General features: G+C 40.7%; 1 protein-coding gene across 2 annotated transcripts in view; it reads left to right on the top strand.

Annotated features, from left to right (window-relative positions):
* FAM114A1 (family with sequence similarity 114 member A1) overlaps nt 1-23,010 on the top strand; it is a 63,606-nt gene extending 40,596 nt beyond the window's left edge. For both annotated transcript variants that reach the window (XM_068543099.1, XM_068543098.1), the window contains exons 8-14: nt 4,783-4,906; nt 9,932-10,023; nt 12,294-12,455; nt 13,655-13,794; nt 16,098-16,170; nt 20,189-20,242; nt 21,458-23,010. In XM_068543099.1, coding sequence (XP_068399200.1) covers nt 4,783-4,906; nt 9,932-10,023; nt 12,294-12,455; nt 13,655-13,794; nt 16,098-16,170; nt 20,189-20,242; nt 21,458-21,559 — 747 coding nt within the window. In that variant the 3' untranslated portion in view covers nt 21,560-23,010. The remainder of the gene's footprint in view (nt 1-4,782; nt 4,907-9,931; nt 10,024-12,293; nt 12,456-13,654; nt 13,795-16,097; nt 16,171-20,188; nt 20,243-21,457) is intronic.
* The last annotated feature ends 279 nt before the right edge of the window (nt 23,011-23,289 follow it).

The following is a 23,289-nucleotide window of genomic DNA, read 5'->3' as shown; positions in this document are numbered from 1 at the left end:
TATTGAAAACATTACAGGGGAGCATGGCGCCTTGAATCTACCACGGTGGTAGAGAGACAGTCCACTCTGGCTGGTTCCAATGCAGATCTAGCTGTAAAACAGCCCCAGGCCTCTAGATAAGAGCCCCAAAGGACTGATGTTGCCAGGAAGGCAGTTTGGTCCCTGGAGGGGGGCATTTCCCTCTGTTGGCATACTGCTCCCACAAGCTCTGCTTTTTTTCCCCAGCCTGGAGATTTTCGTAGTTGTCATAGTGAGAAATGCAGAACTTTTTCTTGGCTTAGTAATAATAGTTACTGGGTGTTATAATAAATAGTCCTAAAAATATATAGGTCAAAAACAGTAAGAGTTCTCACTCCTGTGACAGTCCAAGATATGAGTGTCTGGTCAGCAGGCAGCTTTCCAGCATTTAGGGATCCAGAAGCCGGGCTCTGTCCATCTTGTGGCTCCACTAGTCCCAGCCTAATATTCACAGGCTCCTGGCAAGAATACAAATGGAGACCCTACTGGGGTTGTCAGATTTAGCAAATAAAAATACAGGATGACTAATAAAATTTTAACTTTAGATAAACAGTGAATACTTTCTTAGTATAAATATGTCCTATGCAATATTTGAGATACACACTTATACCAAGAAAACATTCATTGTTTATCTGGAATTCAAATTCAATCAGACATCCTATATTTTATCTGGCAACCCTGCACATACCAAATATTTAAAAGTTAAAGAGCTTTTGGAAACAAACTCTTTTTTTTAAAATTAATTTATTTATTTTTGGCTGCACTGAATCTTCGTTGCTGCATGCGGGCTTTCTCTAGTTGGCGGCGAGCCGGGGCTACTCTTCGTTGTGGTGCGCGGGCTTCTCATTGCGGTGGCTTCTCTTGTTGTGGAGCACGGGCTCTGGGTGCACGGGCTTCAGTAGTTGTGGCCCGTGGGCTCAGTAGTTGTGGCTCGCGGGCTCTAGAGCGCAGGCTCAGTAGTTGTGGCACACAGGCTTAGTTGCTCCGCGGCATGTGGGATCTTCCCGGACCAGGGCTCAAACCCATGTCCCCGGCCTTGGCAGGAGGATTCCCAACGACTGTGCCACCAGGGAAGTCCTGGAAACAAACTCTTAAAGAAAATATATTCTGTCATCCTTCCTTGACAAACGTACTTTCATAATGGCCTGGAAGGCCAGGTTCCCATTTAGAATTCTCAGACTCCTCAAATTTTCATATCACCCTCCTGCCTGCTCTCTTCCCTTTATCTCCAGCTGTCTGTTGCTTCAAGGACCCTCATTGGCACGAGTGAGGATGCCCCAGTTCAAGCACCAGCCACATCCCCTGCAAATGGCCACCTTTGTCCATCCCTTGGGCCTAGGAGTGCACACTCCAGTGGATGGTCCCACCATAAGGAGCACAGCCTGGGGATGAGGTCCATATAGACTGTGGACCACACTCCAGTGGATGGTCCCACCATAGGGAATACAGCCTGGGGAAGAGGTCCATACAGATCATGAAAGGGAACCTTCAGTCACCTGGAGAGTGATCTAGAAGTGGGAGTGTGGGTTCTGGGTGGGCACATCCCTTTGGCCCTGTGGACTCCCCTATGACCAAGTCTAATGTATTGGATTTCACTGTCCTCTAGGACCTTGTTGTCTTCTTCATCCCACCAGCATAGGGAGAGAGAATATAGAGGGGACGTTCCCATTTGTTAAAAACTTTAACCCAGAAATGGTACACATCTCGTCTGCTAACATTCCATTGGCTGAAACTTAGACAGGGTGTACAGAATTATAAGGAATCATTACTACCTACTAGGTTGATTCTAGGATGGCAACAGGCATGGCAACGTGCTGTACTATAAATCTTAAGGAAAAACTAATATTTTTATTGCCATTATATTCAATACTTAACAAAAACAGTAAACAAGAATCCTCAAAATGACACCCCACACCCCCTTTCAGGGAAAAGATTTACAAGGCAGACTGTTTACCCTTGTGTCCCTGACAACACTTAAGCACAGTGCCAAGCATATAGTCAGCATTCCATGAATATCGAGGAGTGCATGATTACTTATTATTTATTATCGGATTGAAGTAAAGATTTAATGCACATCGTGCTAGCAAAATGGAATGAACTAGGAGGAAGCAAAAGAGATGCTGTAATAGAAAGATGCTGACCAAAGAGTACTTCACTAAAAATAACCCTTCCTGGGAGATGCCAAAAGCATAAAACCCCAATGCATTCACTCCTGGAGGATGGCTACCCTCAGAAGACACAGAGAAACCAAGAGGCCCCATATATGTGTATACATTTTCACTAAGCGCTGTACTTTAACATTTATTCAATTACCCATTTTTCTTTACTCTGAGAAAAGTGCTGTTTAGAAAATATACCTGGAGCATAATGATATGATGTGGGCATATCTAGGACCGTGAGCCCTAAACATGAGTGTATGAGCTGAAGACTCTGAAGAGGTCAGGGCAGAAGGGAGTGGTGGCAGCAGCATGCAGGGAGCATTACTTCCACCTGCTGAACCCGGCGCCTAATGGGTTTTGTGTTGATGACTTCCCCCTGAACTTCCTCTCAGAGCCTTGGTGCCAGTTGCATTACGTCCTGCTGATGTGCATTAGCAACTTCTAGGGAAATGGTGTCTGGCCTCGGCGATGCCCTCTTTAACTCTCTCACTCATCTGGACTGCAAGTCTACTACCGTAATCAATATTAAAACACAATCCAAAAAGTATGGCAGCTTCTCTGCTGGCTCTCCCTCCAGAGCAAGTGTTTGACCTGCAGAATGAAAAATTTAAAACCTTACTACTTTATAGTCAGACTTCACCACTTTTTATATGGTTCTCCATGCACTGTGACCATTTTGGAAATTCAAATGGTCTTCAGAGTCACAGAGGTTGACTGACCATCTGTACAAATAATTTTTAAGTGTTTATGAAGGACAGTTTCAAAAGAGGGGTTCTGAAGACAGTGAACAGGGAGCACACCAGTTTAAACATCATCCTCTGTGCAGTATCCCTGCCCACCCTCTCGCCTCCCCAAGGGGCCTTGCAGCCCCCTTGCTGGGAACCCACTACTGTCGCTACACTCACACCTGGTGTGGCTGTTACCTGTTCACATGGGCCTCCCTCTTTGAGACTGTAAGATCTCTGAGAAGAAAAATGTATCTTGTACGCTTTTGTAACCCCAGTACAATAGAACATCTAGCAAGTGTATTTGTATGTATGTCTGTAATATACATACAACTATTTATTTATATATTTGTTTACATACAATTTTTTATTGAAGTATAGTTGCTTTACAATATTGTTAAAGTTTGTTTGTTAGTTTGTTAGTTTCAGGTGTACAGCAAAGTGACTCAGTTATTTTTTTCAGATTACATTCCATTATAGCTTATTACAAGATATTAAGTATAATTCCCTGTGCTGTATAGTAAATCTTTCTACTCATCTATTTTACAGGTAGTAGTTTGTAACTGTTAATCCCATACTCCTCCCTCCCTCTCCCCTTTGGTAACCATAAGTTTGTTTTCTGTCTTACATATATGTTTGTTTACATTATATATATAATTTATTGACCATCACAATAAATACTCCTGAGTACATCATTTCATTTAACCTTCAGAACAGTCTTATAAGGTAGATGCTATAAGTTCTCATTTTAGAGATAAGAGAACTGAGTCACAGAAAGGTTAAGTAAATTATCCAAAGTCACATAATTAATAAGTGAAGAGCTGATATTTGAATCCAGGGTTGACCCCAAGGTATGTTTTCAGCCACTATGACAGAAGAGCTACCACCAACATTTACTTAGCATCTGCTGTTTGCACTTGTGCAATGTTTTTCACATTCATTATTTCATTTAGCCCACAAAGGATCACAATGAAGTGTGGCTGTCAGTTTAAAACAGAAAACTTCCTTTGGGTGTATACCCAGAAGTGGAATTGCTGAATCACATGGTAGATCTATTTTTAATTTTTTGAGGAAGCCAAAAACAGGATTTTGAAGAGATACATGCACTCCCATGTTTATTGCGTTAGTCACAATAGCCAAGATATGGAAACATCCTAAACACCCATCAACAGATGAATGGATTCAAAAAGGTGTGAGACATATACACAATAGAATATTATTCAGCCATGAGAAAGGAGGACATCCTGCCGTTTGCGACAACATGGTTGGACCTTGAGCACCTTATGCTAAGTGAGATAAGCATGATAGCACTTATATGTGGAATCTCAAAAAAGTCAAACTCATAAAAAACAGTAAAATGGTGGTTAGCAGGGGATTGGGGGGAGGATAAGATAGATGTTACTTAGAGGTACAAACTTGCAAAAGTAGTAAATAAGCCATAGAGATCTAATGTGTAGTATGAGGCATACGGACAACAGTATTGTACTATAATCATCAAACTTGCTAAGAGACTACAATTTTAATTGTCTCAACCACTAAAAAGAAAGTATAATTATGTAATGTGATAGAGGTGCTAAATATCGCTACAATGGCAATCATATTACAATATACACATGTATCAAATTAACATGTTATACACCTTAAATTTACACAATGTTATCTGTCAAATATATTCAATTAAAAACATGAGAAAACTGAGGCCCAAGGAGCTTATGTAACTTACCCGAAGTTGCACAGTTACTAGGCAGTTAAATCCAACATTCAACCCAGTGTTACCTCCCACACCATGAATCACCTGGGAGAACTGGGCACAGCTGTACGTAAACATCATTAATGAGAAGAAAAGATGACAGTTATGCTGACCTATTTCTTTTTTTCAGGTTCAGTCATTTTTAGCATCACTTGATGGAGAGAAGTTGGAAGTCTTAAAAAATGACCTAATTTCCATTAAAGACATCTTTGCAGCCAAAGAATTAGAGAATGAAGAGAATCAAGAAGTGCAAGGTAAAGGAAAATAACCAGTTAAATAGCAAGACAAACGATTGGTACCGTCCTTACGAAACTGCTGTTAATAAGCACAGCCCTTTGAACAAGGGAGAACTGCTTAATTCAGGTGCTCCTCCTGCCCACTTCCAAACTCTCTGTGCAACTGCTGTCGTTAACAGGAGCTGGTCACATTGACCTATGGTCCTCCTGTCCTTTGGGCGGGAACTCCTGAGTGAGGCACCTTTATTTCTCTGGTGTCCCTGGCATGTCACAGGCACACAGCAAATGCATCCGGTCAAGTTAACAAAGAGCACAGTGCACTCAACAGGGCCCTGATGACTAGAGTTTATGCTCCAGTGTCTGATTTTTTACCTGCATGTGGAAGTTGTTGAATGTGGTTGATGTTGATGGTGGGCAGGTCTTTCAGTGGATTTCTTTTCATATTTTTCTTCTTCCTTTTCATTTCTGTGTGTAGGAGTTAGGGTGTATTTGTAAGTGGCCTACACTTCACCCCAAAAGTACGAAGGCACACGGTGCATCAAGGCGTGATTTGTCAGGTTTGATTGATTTAGTCCATCACTAAAGTGAGCCAGGTACGCGCTCCCAATACTCTTCCAGCCAGATGATGACATGACCCCAAGGAGACTAGAACCTATTTTGTGAGAAGCAAGGCTTCCTTGAGAGAGGAAAAGAGGTTCCCAAAGTTGGACGTGCTTAATGATTAAGTTGTCCATTTGGGAGCAGAATATAGTAAAGCATGTGCTGTGTACATGGAGAGTGATTGATGTCATCACCAAGCACTAGACAGTTGTTTCACGTACGTTACGCTGAAAACTTAAGCAACCTTGGACACGCAAGGCTGGCTTCTCCTGGGATCATCTGAAGGGTCTTATTTGCAACATTTTCACTACTTACTTGCTATTTGTCCTTGAACAAGTTATATAACCTTTCTGAAATTCAGTATCTTACCTGTAAAATGGAGACAGTGATACCTATTCCTGAGGGCTATTGTAAGGATCAAATTAGATAATATATGCAAAAACATATTACAGAGCCTGGCACACAGAACTGCTCGAAGTGTTAGCTGTTATTATTATTAAAAGTGCTGACACAATTCCAGGAAAATAGTAAAGATGCAATAAGTTATAGCTTTTATTTACAATTGTACTTGTGATAATGTACATGCATATCATCCACTCTCTGGAAGCATTTTGTGCCCAGACGTGTTACATATCTTTAATCAAATCTCAAACACAAGAGCGCAAATGCTTCAGCCTAGATGCTCAGGGCAAAATTATTCTAAGCATTTGCAAACTGTCTTTTAAATACTATCTCCCGCTTTAGCCCCACATGCTGACCTTATGTGCCTTCAGTTTAATGAGATTTATGCTCACTGCATCAAAGTAGAAGAATCAATTATACTGAAGCATAGGAAAAGGTCAATATCAAAGAGACAGTTGGAGAACAATGTTTTTGAGCATTTGTGTGTTTCTACAAAGTCACAAAGGATGACAATCTTGTCTTTGCTTTAATAATGAAGAAACTAAGACACTAGCTGTCAAAGGTCATGCAGCTAGTATTCTGAACCCAAGATGAACTAATGTAGATGCCCCTTTTCCAGAGTAACCAATCACCAAAAAGATGCAGGCTATTTTTCTTCAGTTTATGATGCCTGAGGTAGACCTTTGCCTTATTGGGGGTGTCATTCAGAACGGATAAAAACAGGATCCCAAATTCTCCCTAACGTCAAAGAAATATTGTTTCCAGTGTAAGTTAATGAAGTATGGCATCCCCAACTAGTGCAATTTCTTGGAGAGAAAACTTGATTCGATACTGTTAAATAGAAAATGTTACTACATGTGTTATGTTCCAGTCTTAATATAGAGCTTCAGTAAATGGAGATTTTTGAATATGACCAAAAAAAAAAAAAATTGAAGTCCTGAACAGCATGCTTAAGAAATGGTAGATTAATCTCTCTTTAAGTGATGGAACCCTGTTACCTCCCATAATATGTCCATTTTCCTAAAGGGCAGCTCCAGATTATCAAAACACAATTAATTTTAATTAACTTAATTTAATAATTAAATGTCATTTAAACACTTAAAGAAGAATGGGAGAGAAGAACAGCAGGGTTGTCATTAAATCAATCCAATATGATGGAGTGTTACAACTCCAGAAAGGTGAGGGATTAATTAAAAGCTGTCGAGAGCAATCTCATTAGTGAGGGTGAGCAGACAATCCAGGAGCAAAATTCTGGGAGAAACCACAGCATTCTCATCATATTTTTTCTTCTAAGCACTTGCATTCCTAAAAGCCCCCTAACACCCAAATAATTTATTTGGTACTCTTAGAAAATGTAATAAACTGTCATTTTTAGATAAATTTAATATTGGGCTCCTCTGCATTTAATAACATTAGCTAATGATTTGCATGTTTGTCCTACCAGCAGAGTGTAATTTTATCACACTGCCGTGGGTCTCTAATTTGGTTTACCACTGTTGTGAAGAGATTTTTAAAAGATATTCTCTCTTTTTATTGACTTGGTGAAGATCTTCTCGGCCACACGTACAGACCAAGAATTGTAGTAATAAGTATTGTTTGTTGCAACATTCTTTAACATCTGTTTTTTATTTACATCCATTTTTCTCTGTGATGATTTTCCTAAAATATCTGCTACAAGTTATTGGTGTATTTCTCTGTCTTATAGAACGAACGCACATTTAAAAGCTGGAGCTACAGAGAGTACGTGTATCCTAACTTAGTGTTGATTACTCTCAAATATTTTTAATCTCCCTATGTTTATATCTTTGTAACACTTAACAATATAGTTTATATAAAACTCTAGTGTTTACGAAATACTTACACATTTGTTGTATTATTTGCTCCTTACAATAACACTAGAGTAGATGGTTGGGTTTTATTATCCTATATTTACAGAGGAGGAAATAGAGGCTAAGAAGGCCTGTGACTGGCCCCAGGTCACAGAGCCACTAGTGCAGGAGCTGGGGAAGAACCTCCACGTCCTCAGCCTCAGGCCAGGGCTCTTTCTGCCCTGCAGCACTGCCTCACGCAGGTGAGAAGGACCAGGCAGTTTGGAAACCAGACCCCATGGGAGTGGCCCCTCTTACTTTGCCTACCTAGAGAGGATGAGACCAAGATCTCTGCCCAGCAGAGAGAGAATCTCAGCTTTTGATGGCCTCTCCCTCTCTCTCTCTCTCTCTCTCTCTCTCTCATTCTCTCTCTGACTCTGTAGCCCTCCAGCTCTCCCTTTGTACATGTGACTAAAGCCTTCTCATTTTTGAAGGCTCTGTTCAGGCATCACCTCCTCCATAAAGGTTTCTTAATACCCCTGAGAACTGGATCAAGTGTTGCAGAAGACTGCTCCGTCTGAGCACTTGCTTTATGGGTTTTATGATTTGCTTGTGTCAGCTTCACTGTGAACAAAGACAGCCATCTCTCCCTCTACCGCAAGGCACATGCCTCCCTCCCCCTGTGGCGGTCACCCTGTCCTCCTTGCTGTCCCTGAGCAAGCCAGGCACACTCCCTCCTGGACTTGACCCTGGCAGTGCCTCTGCCTGGAAGGCTCTTCCCCTGATCTGTGTGGCTCATCCCTCTCCTCCTCTGGGTTATTACTCAAAAGCCATTTTCTCAGCTCCTCTCCATTTGAAATTCCTAACCCCGAGCTGTCCCTATTCCTCTTCCTTGATTTATACTTCTCCATAAAGCTTCTCACCTGACATATATGTTTTACTTCTCTAGTTTGTTTATTGACCTGCTCCCCAATGAGAATATATAAATTCTAGGTGATGATAAACTGATGAGGCCAAATTCTTTGAACAAAGACCTACCAGTTATCCTGGCTGTCTTCACAAGCTGCTGATTAACCATTTTGTCTCTAAAACAGAAATAAGCACAAGCAGACAAGTGTTAGATACAGTATTTCTCACATAGCTTAGTCCTCTCTGAAGCTACTGCCTTCACCCACTAACACAGGCCACGGTATTTTCTTCTCAGAGGGTTTCTGAGATCATGTAATAAGGCCAGATGAATGATGCTTTTATCCCTCCACCACCGCCCCAAACTGGTGATACAATCCATTGTGAAATCAATTCTTTAGCACTTATAAGAAACTTTGAAAATGGCCTCAACTTGTAGATACAAATGAGAGATATAAAATTGTAACTTTTAAAGATCTCTCCTCTTTATTGCCCACCAATAATATTAAGTTATTTTTATTTCATGATATATATATAACATATTATAGATAATCAATATATTAGTATCTATGGTATAATATATTAGTAAATTATTTATTCAGTAAATATTCATTTTAGCACCTGTTATGTTCCAGGCACTGTGTTAGATGCTCTGGATTCAGGAATGAGCAAAACAAATATTGTCTGTATCCTTAGGTAGCTTCCAATCTGAAGGGAAGACATATCATTACGAAGTATTGTAGGACCAGGCAGGTGTCCTAGGAAACCGTGGGAAATTTCTCCAGAGATATAATGTTGTTATAAGTATTAAGATATAAGTAGATGACCCATGGAGACTAATTCTGCTTGCTCAGCATTATGGCTCTGTGGACCTAAAAGGGTACCCTGAGTGTCATTAAGGGTTGCAGTGCTAAGCATAACAGTACCGTAAGTCATAAACACAGTGTTGTCCCAGGGCTCTCAAGCCTGAGAAGGGTCATTCATTTGTTCATTCAGTCACTCAGCAAACAGCTACTGACCACCTATAGCTGTGAACAAGACCAGTAGGTCCCTCCCTGCCCTCATGTGCCCTTCGGGCCAGCCCAGGGGTGCCCCAGCTAGAGCTGTGAGCAGCAAGGCTCCACCAGCCCCTCTCCCAGCTGCAGCCTGCTGCCTCGCCTCTGTGCTCATACACGGGCACAGCTTGTCTTTGCCCGGCGGCTGGAGGGCGGGCTGCTGCTGCCCCCACTTATACTCTGACTGCGGGCTGTAAGGTTGGGGGAGCTGCCACATTCTGAAGGATGAAGAATAAATCATGCTTCTTACTTCTGTCATTTTCTATTTCCAGGGATAGAAGAAAAGGGAGAAGAATTTGCTAGCATGCTTACAGAGCTTCTCTTTGAATTGCATGTTGCGGCCACGCCTGACAAACTCAATAAGGTCAGCACCATATGAATCTCGGTTTTTGCTCGTTGTTTTTTTTTTTTTTTTTTAAAGGTCTCGGTTGTAAAATCCAGAAATCCACCTGAAATAGAAAAACCCCAAGTCCCAATGGCACGTGGCGGGAGGGGAGTCCCAGGTCAGTAATTAAGATTCGAGGAGGCAACGTCATGAAATGTGACAGCGGAGAACGTGCTAGGCTGTGTCGTGAGACCTGCGTTTTAGTTGCAGTTTCACTGGCAATTACCTTGTGACCTTGAACAAGTCGTTTCTCCTTAAAATAGGGTCTTATATCAGATCAGTGGTTATCCTCAGCCTAGAGAAGGAGAGAAGGTGCAGAATCACCAAAGGGCTTTTTCAAATTCCATCTCCCCTCCCCTCGAAAGTGACATGCCAGCATTAGGCAGAGAAAGCACATCTGCCAGAGCCAGGCCACTCACACAACCCCTCCCACTGGAAAGCTGGTGCTTCGTCGTGCCTAAGACCCTCTGAGCTTTCACTGTCTGGGTTCCTCTGAGAGTTAACACTGGATGTTTTGCAAGTTCCTACAAGGTCTTGCTATGGCATTTCTTAATGAGGTCACTGATCATTAATTACTTAAAACTGTCATTTTTCCCATTCTCTCTCTCTTTCTTCTCTTTTTTTTTTTTGAATTTTTGAATTTTATTTAATTTATTTTTTTATACAGCAGGTTCTTATTAGTCCTCCATTTTATACACATCAGTGTATACACGTCAATCCCAGTCTCCCAGTTCATCCCACCACCACCCCCTCTCTTTCTTCTCTTTAGCGATCAGTGGCTGACACAGGTCCTCACTCATCAAGGTGGGTGAGGAAAGGGCAGACTGAGGCAGTGAGGTGGAGAGATGAGCAATTTCTTTATCTCTGGTAGAGGTCACTGATTCTGGCAGGTCAGTGACTTGAACACAGCAGGGAAATTGCCTCATTCATCTCCACACAGCACCTGCCGCAGCTCAGAGAGTGTGTGTGGTGCCTCCGAGGTCTCACTGGCTTACTTACATAGGTAAACCTTTGTCCCTAAAAGAGGACACACCAAGCATGGTTTGTTAGGTTTTGTCTCCCCTAATCCTCTCCCCATTAACTTGCCATCAACACCATGACACGTTAAACTTTGACGTGCAAGCTTTCAAATGAGAAGTAAGTTTCGCATAAGCTCAGATGCAACTTAAGCAAACAGCTTAAACTATAATATAAAAGCTGGTGAGTCTGCCCTTTCAAAATTCAGGGATTAACAGATAGGGAAGGTGGTTTCTGCTTGTTCAAAAACTTTTAAGGCCACAAGTTGCTCAAACTGCACTCATGTGAAGTGAAACTCATCACAGTTCTTCTCTTGTTCCCACCCCCCGACCCCGCCCTGAGAGGTTCTGGCATGGCTGGAGAGGAGCAGAGCCATCCTTCATCTTCTGGTGTGATACATTATTAGGTTCATGAAATATTAAGGGCTTCATGAGACATAGCAGATGAGGAAATTTGCTTTAGCAATGACCCTGGCTAAATTTCATATATATAAATATATATATGAAATTTTACAGTTGGTCACAAAAAGTGAAAAATATACTGTGGCTTTTCCAAAGTGACAGTCATTTTTATTCCTATCTGAGTATCATTTTATTTTTTTTTATAGATTTTATTTATTTATTTATTTATTTTTTGGCCACATTGGGTCTTCTGTTGCTGTGCACAGGGTTTCTCTAGTTGCTGTGAGCGGGGGCTACTCTTTGCTGCGGTGCGAGGGCTTCTCATTGCGGTGGCTTCTCTTGTTGCGGAGCACAGGCTCTAGGCGTGCAGCCTTCAGTAGTTGTGGCACATGGGCTTCAGTAGTTGTGGCTCACGGGCTCTAGAGTGCAGGCTCAGTAGTTGTGGCGCGCGGGCTTAGTTGCTCTGCGGCATGTGGGATCTTCCCGGACCAGGGCTGGAACCCGTGTCCCCTGCATTGGCAGGCAGATTCTTAACCACTGCACCACCAGGGAAGCCCTGAATATCATTTTAGAATGCTTTCCAAAAATTCCTCTGGCCCTGCAGTTTTCTCTCCATACATTCTTTCTATTCTGTCCCTTTTTCTTACTGTATTTTTTACCAGGAAGCAACAACAAGGTGTTTTTAAGGAAGTTGAGGAATTGCCCCATCACTCTTTAAACGTACAGAGAAGCACCCTTGACTGTTTAGGGTTTGATCCAAGTCGTGGGATTGGCTTTTGTGTCTCCATATTTGTACAATAAACGTATTGCTTTGGTTGGGGGCCTTTGCAGGCCATGAAAAAAGCTCATGACTGGGTGGAAGAGGATCAAACCATGGTGCCAGTAGATGTGGCCGAAGAGTCAGAGGACAAAACAAAGAAGGAAGAAAAGGAAGAGGAACCTGAAAACCCTAAAGAAGACAAGAAGGAAGAAAGGAAAACTAAGACAGTCGAGGTAAACACATTACAGATCGTCCGCCTAAAGAGCAGTAACATGATGTTCATTTTATTAGCAGCCTAATTTTAAGTGAGGCAAAGCCATTTCATTTTCATTTATACCCTATTCCACACTATAGAAATACGAGTATTAATGTAATAAACACTAAAATTTCTCTATACCAGGACATTTTGTGATTTAGCATAGATATAGTAGCTTTCCTCCATAGCGTTACAGTTATAATTTAAAGGAAAAAAGATCTTTAAGAATATAGTTGATTTATCTTTAGGGTAAAATTCCATCTTATATGCAAATCTGTAACCATAATATGTCCTTATGCCCCATAACTAATGAGGTAATTGAACCGTTTTCCAAAAAAGAATTTCATTGCCACAGTTTTTATTCTGCAGTTTAATAAATTTATATGTGCATAATTTATAATCTGCCTATGTTCAAAAATGAGTTCGTAATAACTTCATTTTACGTTGAATTTTAATTTTAGAGAAAGAAAGTTTCAAATTAGATCGCTCTAAAGAAAAATGCCCACTGAGGTCTGTTCAATTCAGCCTCCCTTCCACACGCTTTCACGAGTACCTGTGTGTTGTGTGCCCAGCACTACTCTGAGAACTGGGGACCCAGCTGTGAAGAAGGCTTGTTATGCCCCTGGGACCTGGTGACACTTCTGTTTTTATTTTTTTTGGGGTTTTTTTTTAGTTTTTTTTTTTTATTAATTAATTTATTTGTTTATTTATTTTTGGCTGTGTTGGGTCTTCGTTTCTGTGAGAGGGCTTTCTCTAGTTGCGGCGAGCGGGGGCCACTCTTCATCGCGGTGCGCGGGCCTCTCACTGTCGCGTCTTCTCTTGTTGCGGAGCACAGGCTCCAGACGCGCAGGCTCAGTAGTTGTGGCTCACAGGCCTAGTTGCTCCACGGCATGTGGGATCTTCCCAGACCAGGGCTGGAACCCGTGTCCCCTGCATTAGCAGGCAGATTCTCAACCACTGCGCCACCAGGGAAGCCCGACACTTCTGTTTTATGGTAGCATTTCCACTTAGAAAAGTCTTAGGTACACCCATTAATCTTTGGGTAAATTTTTTCAGGTCATATTTGTTTTGGGGGAATTTTTTCCAGGAATTATATAATTGTTTTAATGTCACAGGATTTTTTTAGAAAGCATCTGCTCAATGAATAATTTTCTGACTTGTACTTTTTGCTTTCAGGAGGTATACATGCAGTCCATCGAAAGCCTGGCAGAAGTAACAGCTCGCTGTATTGAGCAGCTTCATAAAGTAGCAGAATTAATTCTTCATGGACAAGAAGAGGAAAAGCCAGCTCAGGACCAAGCAAAAGTTCTGATAAAGTAAATGTTACTTTTAATTCTTATTTTTCCAATTTTATGTATACGTGCCATTCAAATGCACACACACACACTCGCGTACACCCTCAGCTACTAAAGATTCAGATTTCATGTCAACTAATTCCATTTTTCTATGGTCATCTTAAGAAATAAGGACTCTCTTAAGAAATGAACCAAGTTAGCGAGAACGGTAATAATTAGCTAGACATTCCAGGAATTATTTATGAAGAGATTTAAGGGAAGACACCGTAAATCATTCAGAGCTAAGTGTTTGTTTTAATAGATCAGAATCTTGAAAGTACAGACCTTTGAATATAATTACATTTTCAACATGCCACACAGATAAAAGACACCTTAATGGACCTTCTCAACTAGTTTCACAGAAATATGCAAACACACCCCCACTGTTCCGAGGGACTTATACCAGCTCTGCATATTCTGAATTCTGGCAATGATGGTCACTAACGTAAGCCAGTTCACTGTGGATTGCTTTTGCATGCATATTTGCTATCATATGTTTATTCTTCAATAAGCTACTATTATTAGTTTAGTGAAATAAAAATGCGTGTATATATATAATGTTATACACATGAAAATAGCTGGTATGGAGCGTTCATTAAAATAGTTGATTATGGAGCTGAAGAATAAGCCATTAACTTTTATGCGTATGAGTGTAAGCTGTGGTATAGAAAATCAGCACAGGTCCAAATGCCCTCTCATTATTATATAGACACAGGAACCAAAATAAGAGCCTCCTAAAAATATATGGGTACACACACACACACACACACCTCAACACATTCACTCACTTGCTAGCTAACTAGTCTTCACTTATTACTACATTTGGCATTGTAGGTTGGGGAGCAAATTTTTGGTGGAAGGACCTTCCAAAAAGTCATTATTAGTGTCTCTGATGGCATTTTTCCTCACTTGTACAGATTTGTGATCTAGTGTAGATTTTCATATCTAAACATGTGAAAATTGAAGATATTATAAGCACTGCACAATCATGCCCTTAAAATGCCTACAAAGAATATGTACTTGTCTCAATGTAAAGAAGGAAGAGGAAACGGCAAAATAGGAAAAGTTTCAAGTGTTGAGGAAAACATCTGAGTACTGTTTTATATTTGCATGCTGATTTGAAAGAGGAGGGCTGAAGTCAGAAGTTTCTGAGTATGGAAAGCAGAACCTTACCCTTAGCTCCTGTCTGACTCTCAGCCCCTGATTGTCCCAACCTTACCAAGCTGCTCCAAGCAAAATGTAATAAGGCCTCATATATGTCTGTACAATAAGTGCCTTTCCACCCACCTATCCGAGAACATAGGCAGAACTGCTCTTTGCTATCTCTTGGCCTTACTCCTGACCCTTTCTGCAGATAAGTTTTGGATGGGTGGGTGGATGGATGAGTAGTTGGATGGATAGATGAGTGGAAGGAGGGATAGATGGATATAGCTCAACAAACCTGAATACATAGCTTAGACAGAACCCCTATTTATCAGAACAAAACTTGCCTCTACTGACATCACTAGATCTTTTAACATGTAAGATTCTTAACGTGGAGTTATTGCTTTGCTAATAGCATTTTAATCACTTCATAAAAGTCATATATACTTATTGTTAAAAAAAATCAGGCAAAATGCACCATTGTTAGGTAGATTGTTTTCAGTTTTTGTCATCATCTATAATGTTATGACAAACATTGCTTTGTTAAATATTTATATCTATCTCGCATTATTTTCTTGGGGTAAAGTCCTAGGCATGGAATGGCTGGAATAAACATTGGGGTAAAGTTTTGATGTAAGTCTTAAAAAACATATTCTACAGGATCTTTATTTTGAGGCATCTCATAAAAACATAATCAAGATATGAAGAGACATCTGAGTTTGAATTTCATCATCTATAAAATGGGAATAATAATGGACCCTAATAAGGTCATTATGCAGATTAAATGTGATTATGCATATAAAAGTATTTAACATAGTACCTCAGTGAATGTTCATTATTATTTTCAAATGAGCAATGCTGGAGAAAAGTCCCTTGGCAAGAGTTTTATACCCCTTGTGGAGCTCAAGCCTGGTATTTTCCTGCATACGCTTTTGCTTCGGAAAAGAGGTAGGGTGAGAATTAGATTAGTTCTGTGATTGTTAATCATGGAAGAATACTGAGGAAAACATTTCTACAGAGCATCTTCAAACTTGAGTGCCCTTCTTTTAAAGGGAATACTGTATTAATATCAATAAATGTATTAATGGTACAATTATTTTTCTTTATTAAAAATCCCCAAATCTCTTTTTTTCTTCTTTCAGATTAACTACTGCAATGTGCAAGGAAGTGGCCTCCTTATCAGAGAAGTTTACAAATTCTTTAACCACTGTTGGGGTAAGATTATGATACTGATTCTTTTTTCACCTTTTTGAGGGGGAGGCCTACAAGGGGCTGTGATATGAAGTGGAGGACATAGTACCTTCTTTGAAAGCTCCACAAAGCAGAAGCTCTGCCGGGACATTTGCTAAAATGAGGCCTGAGCATCTTCTCTAGCTATAGGCAGCTTAAGGCTCTCATCTGACTGAGTTCTAGCCCTGATGCGACCATATCAGACATACAAGGTATTGGGTGGATTTTCAAACCTCTCTGGGCCTCATTTCCTTTATTTGTTCACTAAGGTTCCTTCTATTATTTAACATCTGTGATATATAATTCCACAATCTCTAGTAAAATAACTCATTTTTAATATTCACATTCACTGTTGCCCTGAAAGCCTATTTTATAAGCCACACAAGACAAAAATGTCTGTGCTTTATTGTTACACTTCAACTTTGACCAAAAGAAAAAAATTTTACCAATCAATCTGTAGAAGTGTTTCTATTCTCAAGGCAACAATTTTGAAAGGTTCGGCATTCATGTGGAGCTATGGCTTCTGGTTATTTTCTTTAGAAATCAGTCATGTTATGTAACTCAGCCTAATGGGATTGGAGAAGATAGTGGCAATTATTCCTTTTCAACCTTTCTACTTTTCCTTTTACGGCCCTGGATGCAAAGGCAGATGATTCTTTACATGAGAAACAGCAAGTTTCACTTCCTGTTTTAGCTAGGGTGTTTGGGTTACAAATGTATTAGTTTCCTAGGGCTGCCTTGACCAGTACCACACACTGGGTGACTTCAACAACAGAAATGTATCGTCTCACCATTCTGGAGGCTAGAAGTCTGAAAGTAGGGTATTGGCAGAGCCATGCTTCTTCTGAAGCCTCTAGGGAAGGACCCTTCTCTGCCTCTTCCAGCTTCCCAGGCATTCTTTAGCTTGCAGCAGTGTAACCCCAATTTCTTTCTCTATCTTCACATCATCCTCCCTCTGTGTGTGTCTGTGTCCACATTTCCCTCTTCTTATAAGGACAGTGGTCATATTGGATTAAGGTATGACCAGTACAACCTCATCTTATCTAATTGAATCTGCAACACCCTATCTCCAAATAAGGTCACAGTCTGATATGCTAGAGGTGGACTTCAACATATCTCTTCCTAACACAAAGTAACAGAAACAACCACTAAATAATTTAGACAGAAACGGGAGTTTATTAAAGGTAGTGGAGGTATATGAGCAGCCATGGGGGACCCATCACTGGAGCTCATGTACCTTCTCTCTAAAGTGTTGCTATTACTGTGACTCAATTACAGCAGTTCCTAGTTCTCTCCATTCAAATTCCAGGATCCTGGGTGAGAAGGTTTGAAAGGCTCAGATATGCATCTTGGTGTCTCCAGTAGTGATGAGGACAGGGTCGTATCATGTAGACCTACTTTGCTGCTGGGGTACACGTCTTCCCACCCCCACCCCAGGCAAAGAGCAGTTCTCAAAAAAAGCAAAAATGATTGTGGACTGGGCTATCAGGAGTTGTGCGCCTCTCAGACTTCTGTAAGTGGCTTAGTTGATAGAGGATGAGTTACATACCAACTATTCATTCTGCTGTCAAAGAATATGGTTTGCTTCCCCTATTTTGTAAAACACCAGCTTTTATATTTGTCTAATTTCAGGCCTTCAGCAATAGAGCTTCACTGTAAACAGGCAGAGTGAAGGGGGAGGGTAGAAGCTCATTGATAGGATAGGCTTGATAAAATACATTTATGTGATTGGCATCCTCTAAGTTAACTGATGCCCATGGACTTTGGTGTAACTGCTAGATTTACAGAGAGGTGTGAGCTCTTAATCAGGATGGAATGACCTTGGCGACTCAGCTTCCCAAGGCTCTACTGTACCCTCTTCTCACTCTTTCCAGTTTACTACCTGAGAAACTGAGTCTCAGAAAGGTGAACGATTCACCCAGTTAACTCAACTCCCAGTTGGCTGCCCATCAGACACAGCAGACAGATAGCTAACTGTTTGGTTCTCTACGGTTGCCTAGTGATGAGGATGTATATGTCTGTGTCTATGTGTGTTATATGTTTTATATGATTCATGTTAAACATTAATTAATTTACATTAGTGGGTAAGATTCATGGTATTGCTTTCCATTCCCTTTAATGTATTGTATTCCAGCACAGTGCTTCTCAAACCTTAATGTGCAAGCAAATAACCTAGAGAGCTTATGAAATGCAGATTTTGATTCAGTGGGTCTAGGATGAGGACTGAGATTCTGCATTTCTAACAAACTCCCAAGTGGCAACAGTGCTCCGAATTCATATCCTACATTTTGAGTAGCAAAGCTCTAGCAGATAAGTGTGTACTTGAATCAATACGCACACATAAAATACACGCACACACACACGTGTCCAAATGTTTGTATGAACAAAATCAGGAACACACAGATTATCGTTTGGAGAAAGAAAAAGCCAAATCTAAATGGAGTTTACTGAAATACCATCTCACGACAACAGTACCTCTCATCTTGTGCTGTGATGAATCATTCACATCAGGTCATTGTTTCTGTTCTCTAAAAGAGCCGTTATTCATAACTTGAAGCTAATGCGTGTATATTGCTCTCCAGACTCTATTTAAATTGCTTGCACATCTCATTGATTCTGAAAACCAGTGCCATTTTATTGCCCTCATTTTGGTTATATTTTAGAAGCTTATTGATAATCAAATAAACATGAGAGCAAACCATAATGGATTTTCTGGTTACTTACTAAAATGACTGGATTTTTAAAGAGTTTTTTCCCAAGACTCCATTCTGGTTTCCCCAGTAAGACATTACTTAGCCCTTGGTAGAGTAATGTCAGTGAAAGTGGGCTGCTCTGGGAAGAAATAGTTCATTTATATACTTTTGTTTGCCATAAGATCTTTCAAGTACAGTGAGGGAAAGCAGCCTATTAAGACTGCCCTCTTCTTTCTAGTCCCTGTAATTATTTATTGTCTAAGAGTGGATTGAACATTTTAGATAGAGAAGACTGGACATAATAATAACGGCGACATGAACACTAACTCCCACTTTTTGAACACCTACTTAATATCAGGTTCTGTATTCTGCGCTTTCCATGTTTTGCAAACTGGGGTATGCTGACCTGTTGGCAAGTTATATTTAAGAGTGTTTTAACTTTACTGCCAACCTTGAAGACACACCCTATAGCCAAGTACCCGTGTTTGCATTTAAAAGAAAAAAGACTACAGACCAGGGCTGGAACTAGGGTAAGCAAGTAAAGGTACTTAACATGTCTACCAAATTTAAGGGGACTCCTCCCCCACAAAAAGAGACAAAGAAACAACCTCAGTCATCTAGATAGATATTTTAATGCAGTATTTTAAAAATCAAAATTAACACCAAAAAATCATGATGAACAAAATATCAAAATTTTAAATAAAGACTGAATCCGACCCTGTACAACTCAGCCTCACTCATCTCCCCCTAATCCCAGACCTGCTACGAGCTTTAAATAGTTTAAAGGGTCTGAGTGTAAATTTCTAGCTACATGACCTTAAGCAAGTTACTCAACCTTCCTGATTCCTATTTTCTCATCTTTATTTTTTTAAATTTTTTTATTAAGATTTTTTTTTGATGTGGACCATTTTTAAAGTCTTTATTGAATTTGTTACAATATTGCTTCTGTTTTATGTTTTGGTTCCTTGGCCGCAAGGCATGTGGGATCTTAGCTCCCCAACCAGGGATTGAACACGCGCCCCTTGCACTGGCAGGCAAAGTCTTAACCACTGGACCACCAGGGACGTCTCCTATTTTCTCATCTTTAAATCGGGGTAATCATGGTACCTACCTACCTCCTAAGATTTCTGTCGAAATTAAATGATCATGTAGGGGAAGCACCAAATATGAAGCCTTGTCTGTAGTAAGCATTCCACTTCTCCCCTTCTTCTCTAAGAGATTCCTCAACAAAGCCAGCGTCTTACATTTTCTGGGACAAGCCTTGGAGTACGAGCACCTAATCTGTCAATTTCATCCTTTTGATTCCACAGAGCAACAAGAAGGCTGAGGTCCTTAACCCCATGATCAATAGTGTATTGTTAGAGGTAAGTGGCCTCCTGGAGAGAAAGTGCTTCTGAATCAAAGCAAATGTTAGAGCTACATTTTTTTGTGTGTGTATTTTTCCCAGGCAGCAAGTGTTACTGCAATTCTAAATTTTATCGTCTAAAGTCTTTTTTGAGTACACTTGTGCAGTTAAACCAGCTGTAAACCCTCGGGTGAAGCAGCAATACCTCATTTTCAAGAATTCTGATTATAAAGAGAAACGCTAAGGTCGCATGTTATTTCTGTCGCTGTTTCCCCCGACAGAAGCACATTTCTGCTGCCAAGTTTGGCACCAGATTTAACACTGTGATAATTGGCTGCAATGAGGGATTCTTGCTCAGTGGTGATTTTCATAAAAATGGGCACTTCCCTCCATTTACATAACCTTGAGTTTAGCTGGGTGGAAGCTCCAGACTGGCAAAAATGACAAGTAGAATGTTTAGCATCTGCCCGTTCAGTGACCAGAGGCAAGACCCTCTGTGACCACTCACTCCGTGGCCTGCCCACCCACCAGGACATTGTAACATGGACATGCAGCTGCCCCGTACAGCTGTGGCTTTGCCAGAAGTAACGATGTAAAATCGAAGAAAAGAAGCCCAGGAGGCCTCATTCTTGACTCAGAGGCACTGTGTTCCACCTGGGGTTAGTGGGGGAAAACCTTCTATTAGGGACCAGCTCTAAGGAACTGGCACATCTGTAGCCCCAGGGCACCCCACTGAAGCCGCAAGGTGTTGACAAGTTGAGTTTGAACATGGGCAATGCATGTACAGTAGTTTCTTGCTGTCTGAAGTACCTGTCAAATGCAAAATTTGGAAATTACAAAAGTCAGGGAGGGCTACCTATGTATTTATAGCAATGCGTTTAGGAATTGGGTCTTATCGTTAAGGGAAACTACCAAGGTACAAGAATAACAATGTGGTGACAACAAATGTTATTGTTTAAGACACAGCCACAGAGGGGGATGGAGTTGACAAGAAGAGACAAGGAACCACAGAGGCAGGTTCTGGAGGACACAGCTAAGAGGAAACCCAGGCAGTCAGAGGCAGAATAGAAACATCCAAAGAAATGTGTTTACATCTGCTTTAAGCACCAACATTAAAAGAAAAATATTCTAAAATAGTGTGGGGTATGAGGAGAAGGAACATTATCAAGTGGGAGGAGTTGTCAAGCTGGAACTCTGACAATAACCCTCCAACCACCATTTTCTCCCTTCACAGGGCTGCAATAGCACCACATACATACAGGATGCCTTCCAGCTGCTGCTGCCTGTCTTGCAGGTTTCACACATCCAGACCAGTCCTTCCAAAGCACAGCCATGAGCTGGCCAGACTCCATCTAGTTAAAGGAAACAGCAGGCCCTGTTGCTCTGATATATACCATTTCATGGAATGTTTTCGACGCATCTGACCACAGATGCCTGTTTGGAGACACTACAAGCAATTTTGCACAGACAGATTGAGAATGCAAGTTCAAAGACAGTATCATTTCTCTTAATGTATACGGTTGTTTTTACAAGTGATTATGTTTCCTTTATGTTAATTTAAATTTACACGGCTTTGTATTGATAATTTCCTTTATCTGGAGTTGACTCAAAATATTCATTTCTATTTTCCTGGTCAAGCATCTTATATTTGGAAATTCATGGGCAGACCCTAGACTTTAAATTTCCACTTTTAAATTTCCCATTCTTATAGTATGACTTAAAATCAATTCTTATCCTAAACTTAGTTTTGTTATATTAATGCCACTGTCAGAGATAACACTACTCATAGATATTACCTATTATGGTGAAAGAGGAACATAAGTATCTGTTTATAGTCATGTATTCTCAAAACAAGCATTTATTGAGCTCCTACTGTGTGCTCACAATAGAGGAACATGATCTCACCCCAGTAGAGACAGATATGCTGAGAGAGGATTTATAATAATTCTTAAAATGCTTTAAAATACTATTAACTTTTCTAAACCTTAAAAAATTTGAAGAACAAGGTAAATTAGTGGTTTTTTAAATGTTCTACCCTTCAACTGATTGTACTTTTTTATCCCAAACTTTACATATGGGATGAAAATACGTATGAAAAGGGATACTAAAGAATATTTTGTTTAAAATTGAATTCTTATGACCATAAGTACATAATAGCAGAATCATAAAGCTTGTAAGTATTCAGATAGAAAATTAAGGGAATTACAACAGAGTAGACCCCCAGGACTGCATTTTTAAATCTACTACAGTTGAATCAAGCTGTTCCATGAATACACAGATCACACTCGCCAATGGTAAATGTAATGATTGCTTCTAAAGACAGAAAATGCTGACGTGTGGATGACTAAATGGTCACAATCCAGGAGCCTGCACAGAAGACCCTGCGGCCAGGAGAGGCCTTGTCAATGGGCATTTCCCCCCCCCCCGAGCCCCAGATGGTCACTCTGGGTGGAGGTCCTGTACAATGTTCCTATCTGGGAGCCCCACTGACATCCCTCCAGGTACTGTCACAAGGTGTCTTGCACAGTGGCTCTCTCCAGGCCAAATGAAGCCTATACTTTTGCCAGGGTGAAAAAATCCCTCATTCACTTCTGGTTTTATTCCCCTGATAGAGTTCCATACAGGCAAAGTAGGGATATTTTCGTATCATCCTACTTCTTAGCATTTTATTTTCCAATATCCTGCATTTCATTTGTGTATCTCCTGAAACAACGAAATGGAAAATGTAAGAATTTATAATCTGGAAAAAAAATTCTCTGAGGAATCAATTAAAGCTGGGTTTTCCTACTTGCTTTTTTTTTTGGCTGCTTTGGGTCTTTGTTGCTGTGTGCAGGCTTTCTCTAGTTGTGGCGAGCGGGGGCTACTCTTCATTATGGTTCGCGGGCTTCTCATTGCGGTGACTTCTCGTGTTGCGGAGCATGGGTTCTAGGCACGCAGGCTTCAGTAGTTGTGGCACGTGGGCTCGGTAGTTGTGGCTCGCGGGCCCTAGAGTATGCGGGCTTCAGTAGTTGTGGCACACGGGTTTAGTTGCTCTGCAGCATGTGGGATCTTCCCAGACCAGGGATC

This window comes from Eschrichtius robustus, chromosome 4, assembly GCF_028021215.1.
Source record: "Eschrichtius robustus isolate mEscRob2 chromosome 4, mEscRob2.pri, whole genome shotgun sequence".
Taxonomy (NCBI): domain Eukaryota; kingdom Metazoa; phylum Chordata; class Mammalia; order Artiodactyla; family Eschrichtiidae; genus Eschrichtius; species Eschrichtius robustus.
The sequence above is the reverse complement of the archived record's forward strand: the minus strand, read 5'-3'. Positions and strand labels throughout refer to the sequence as shown.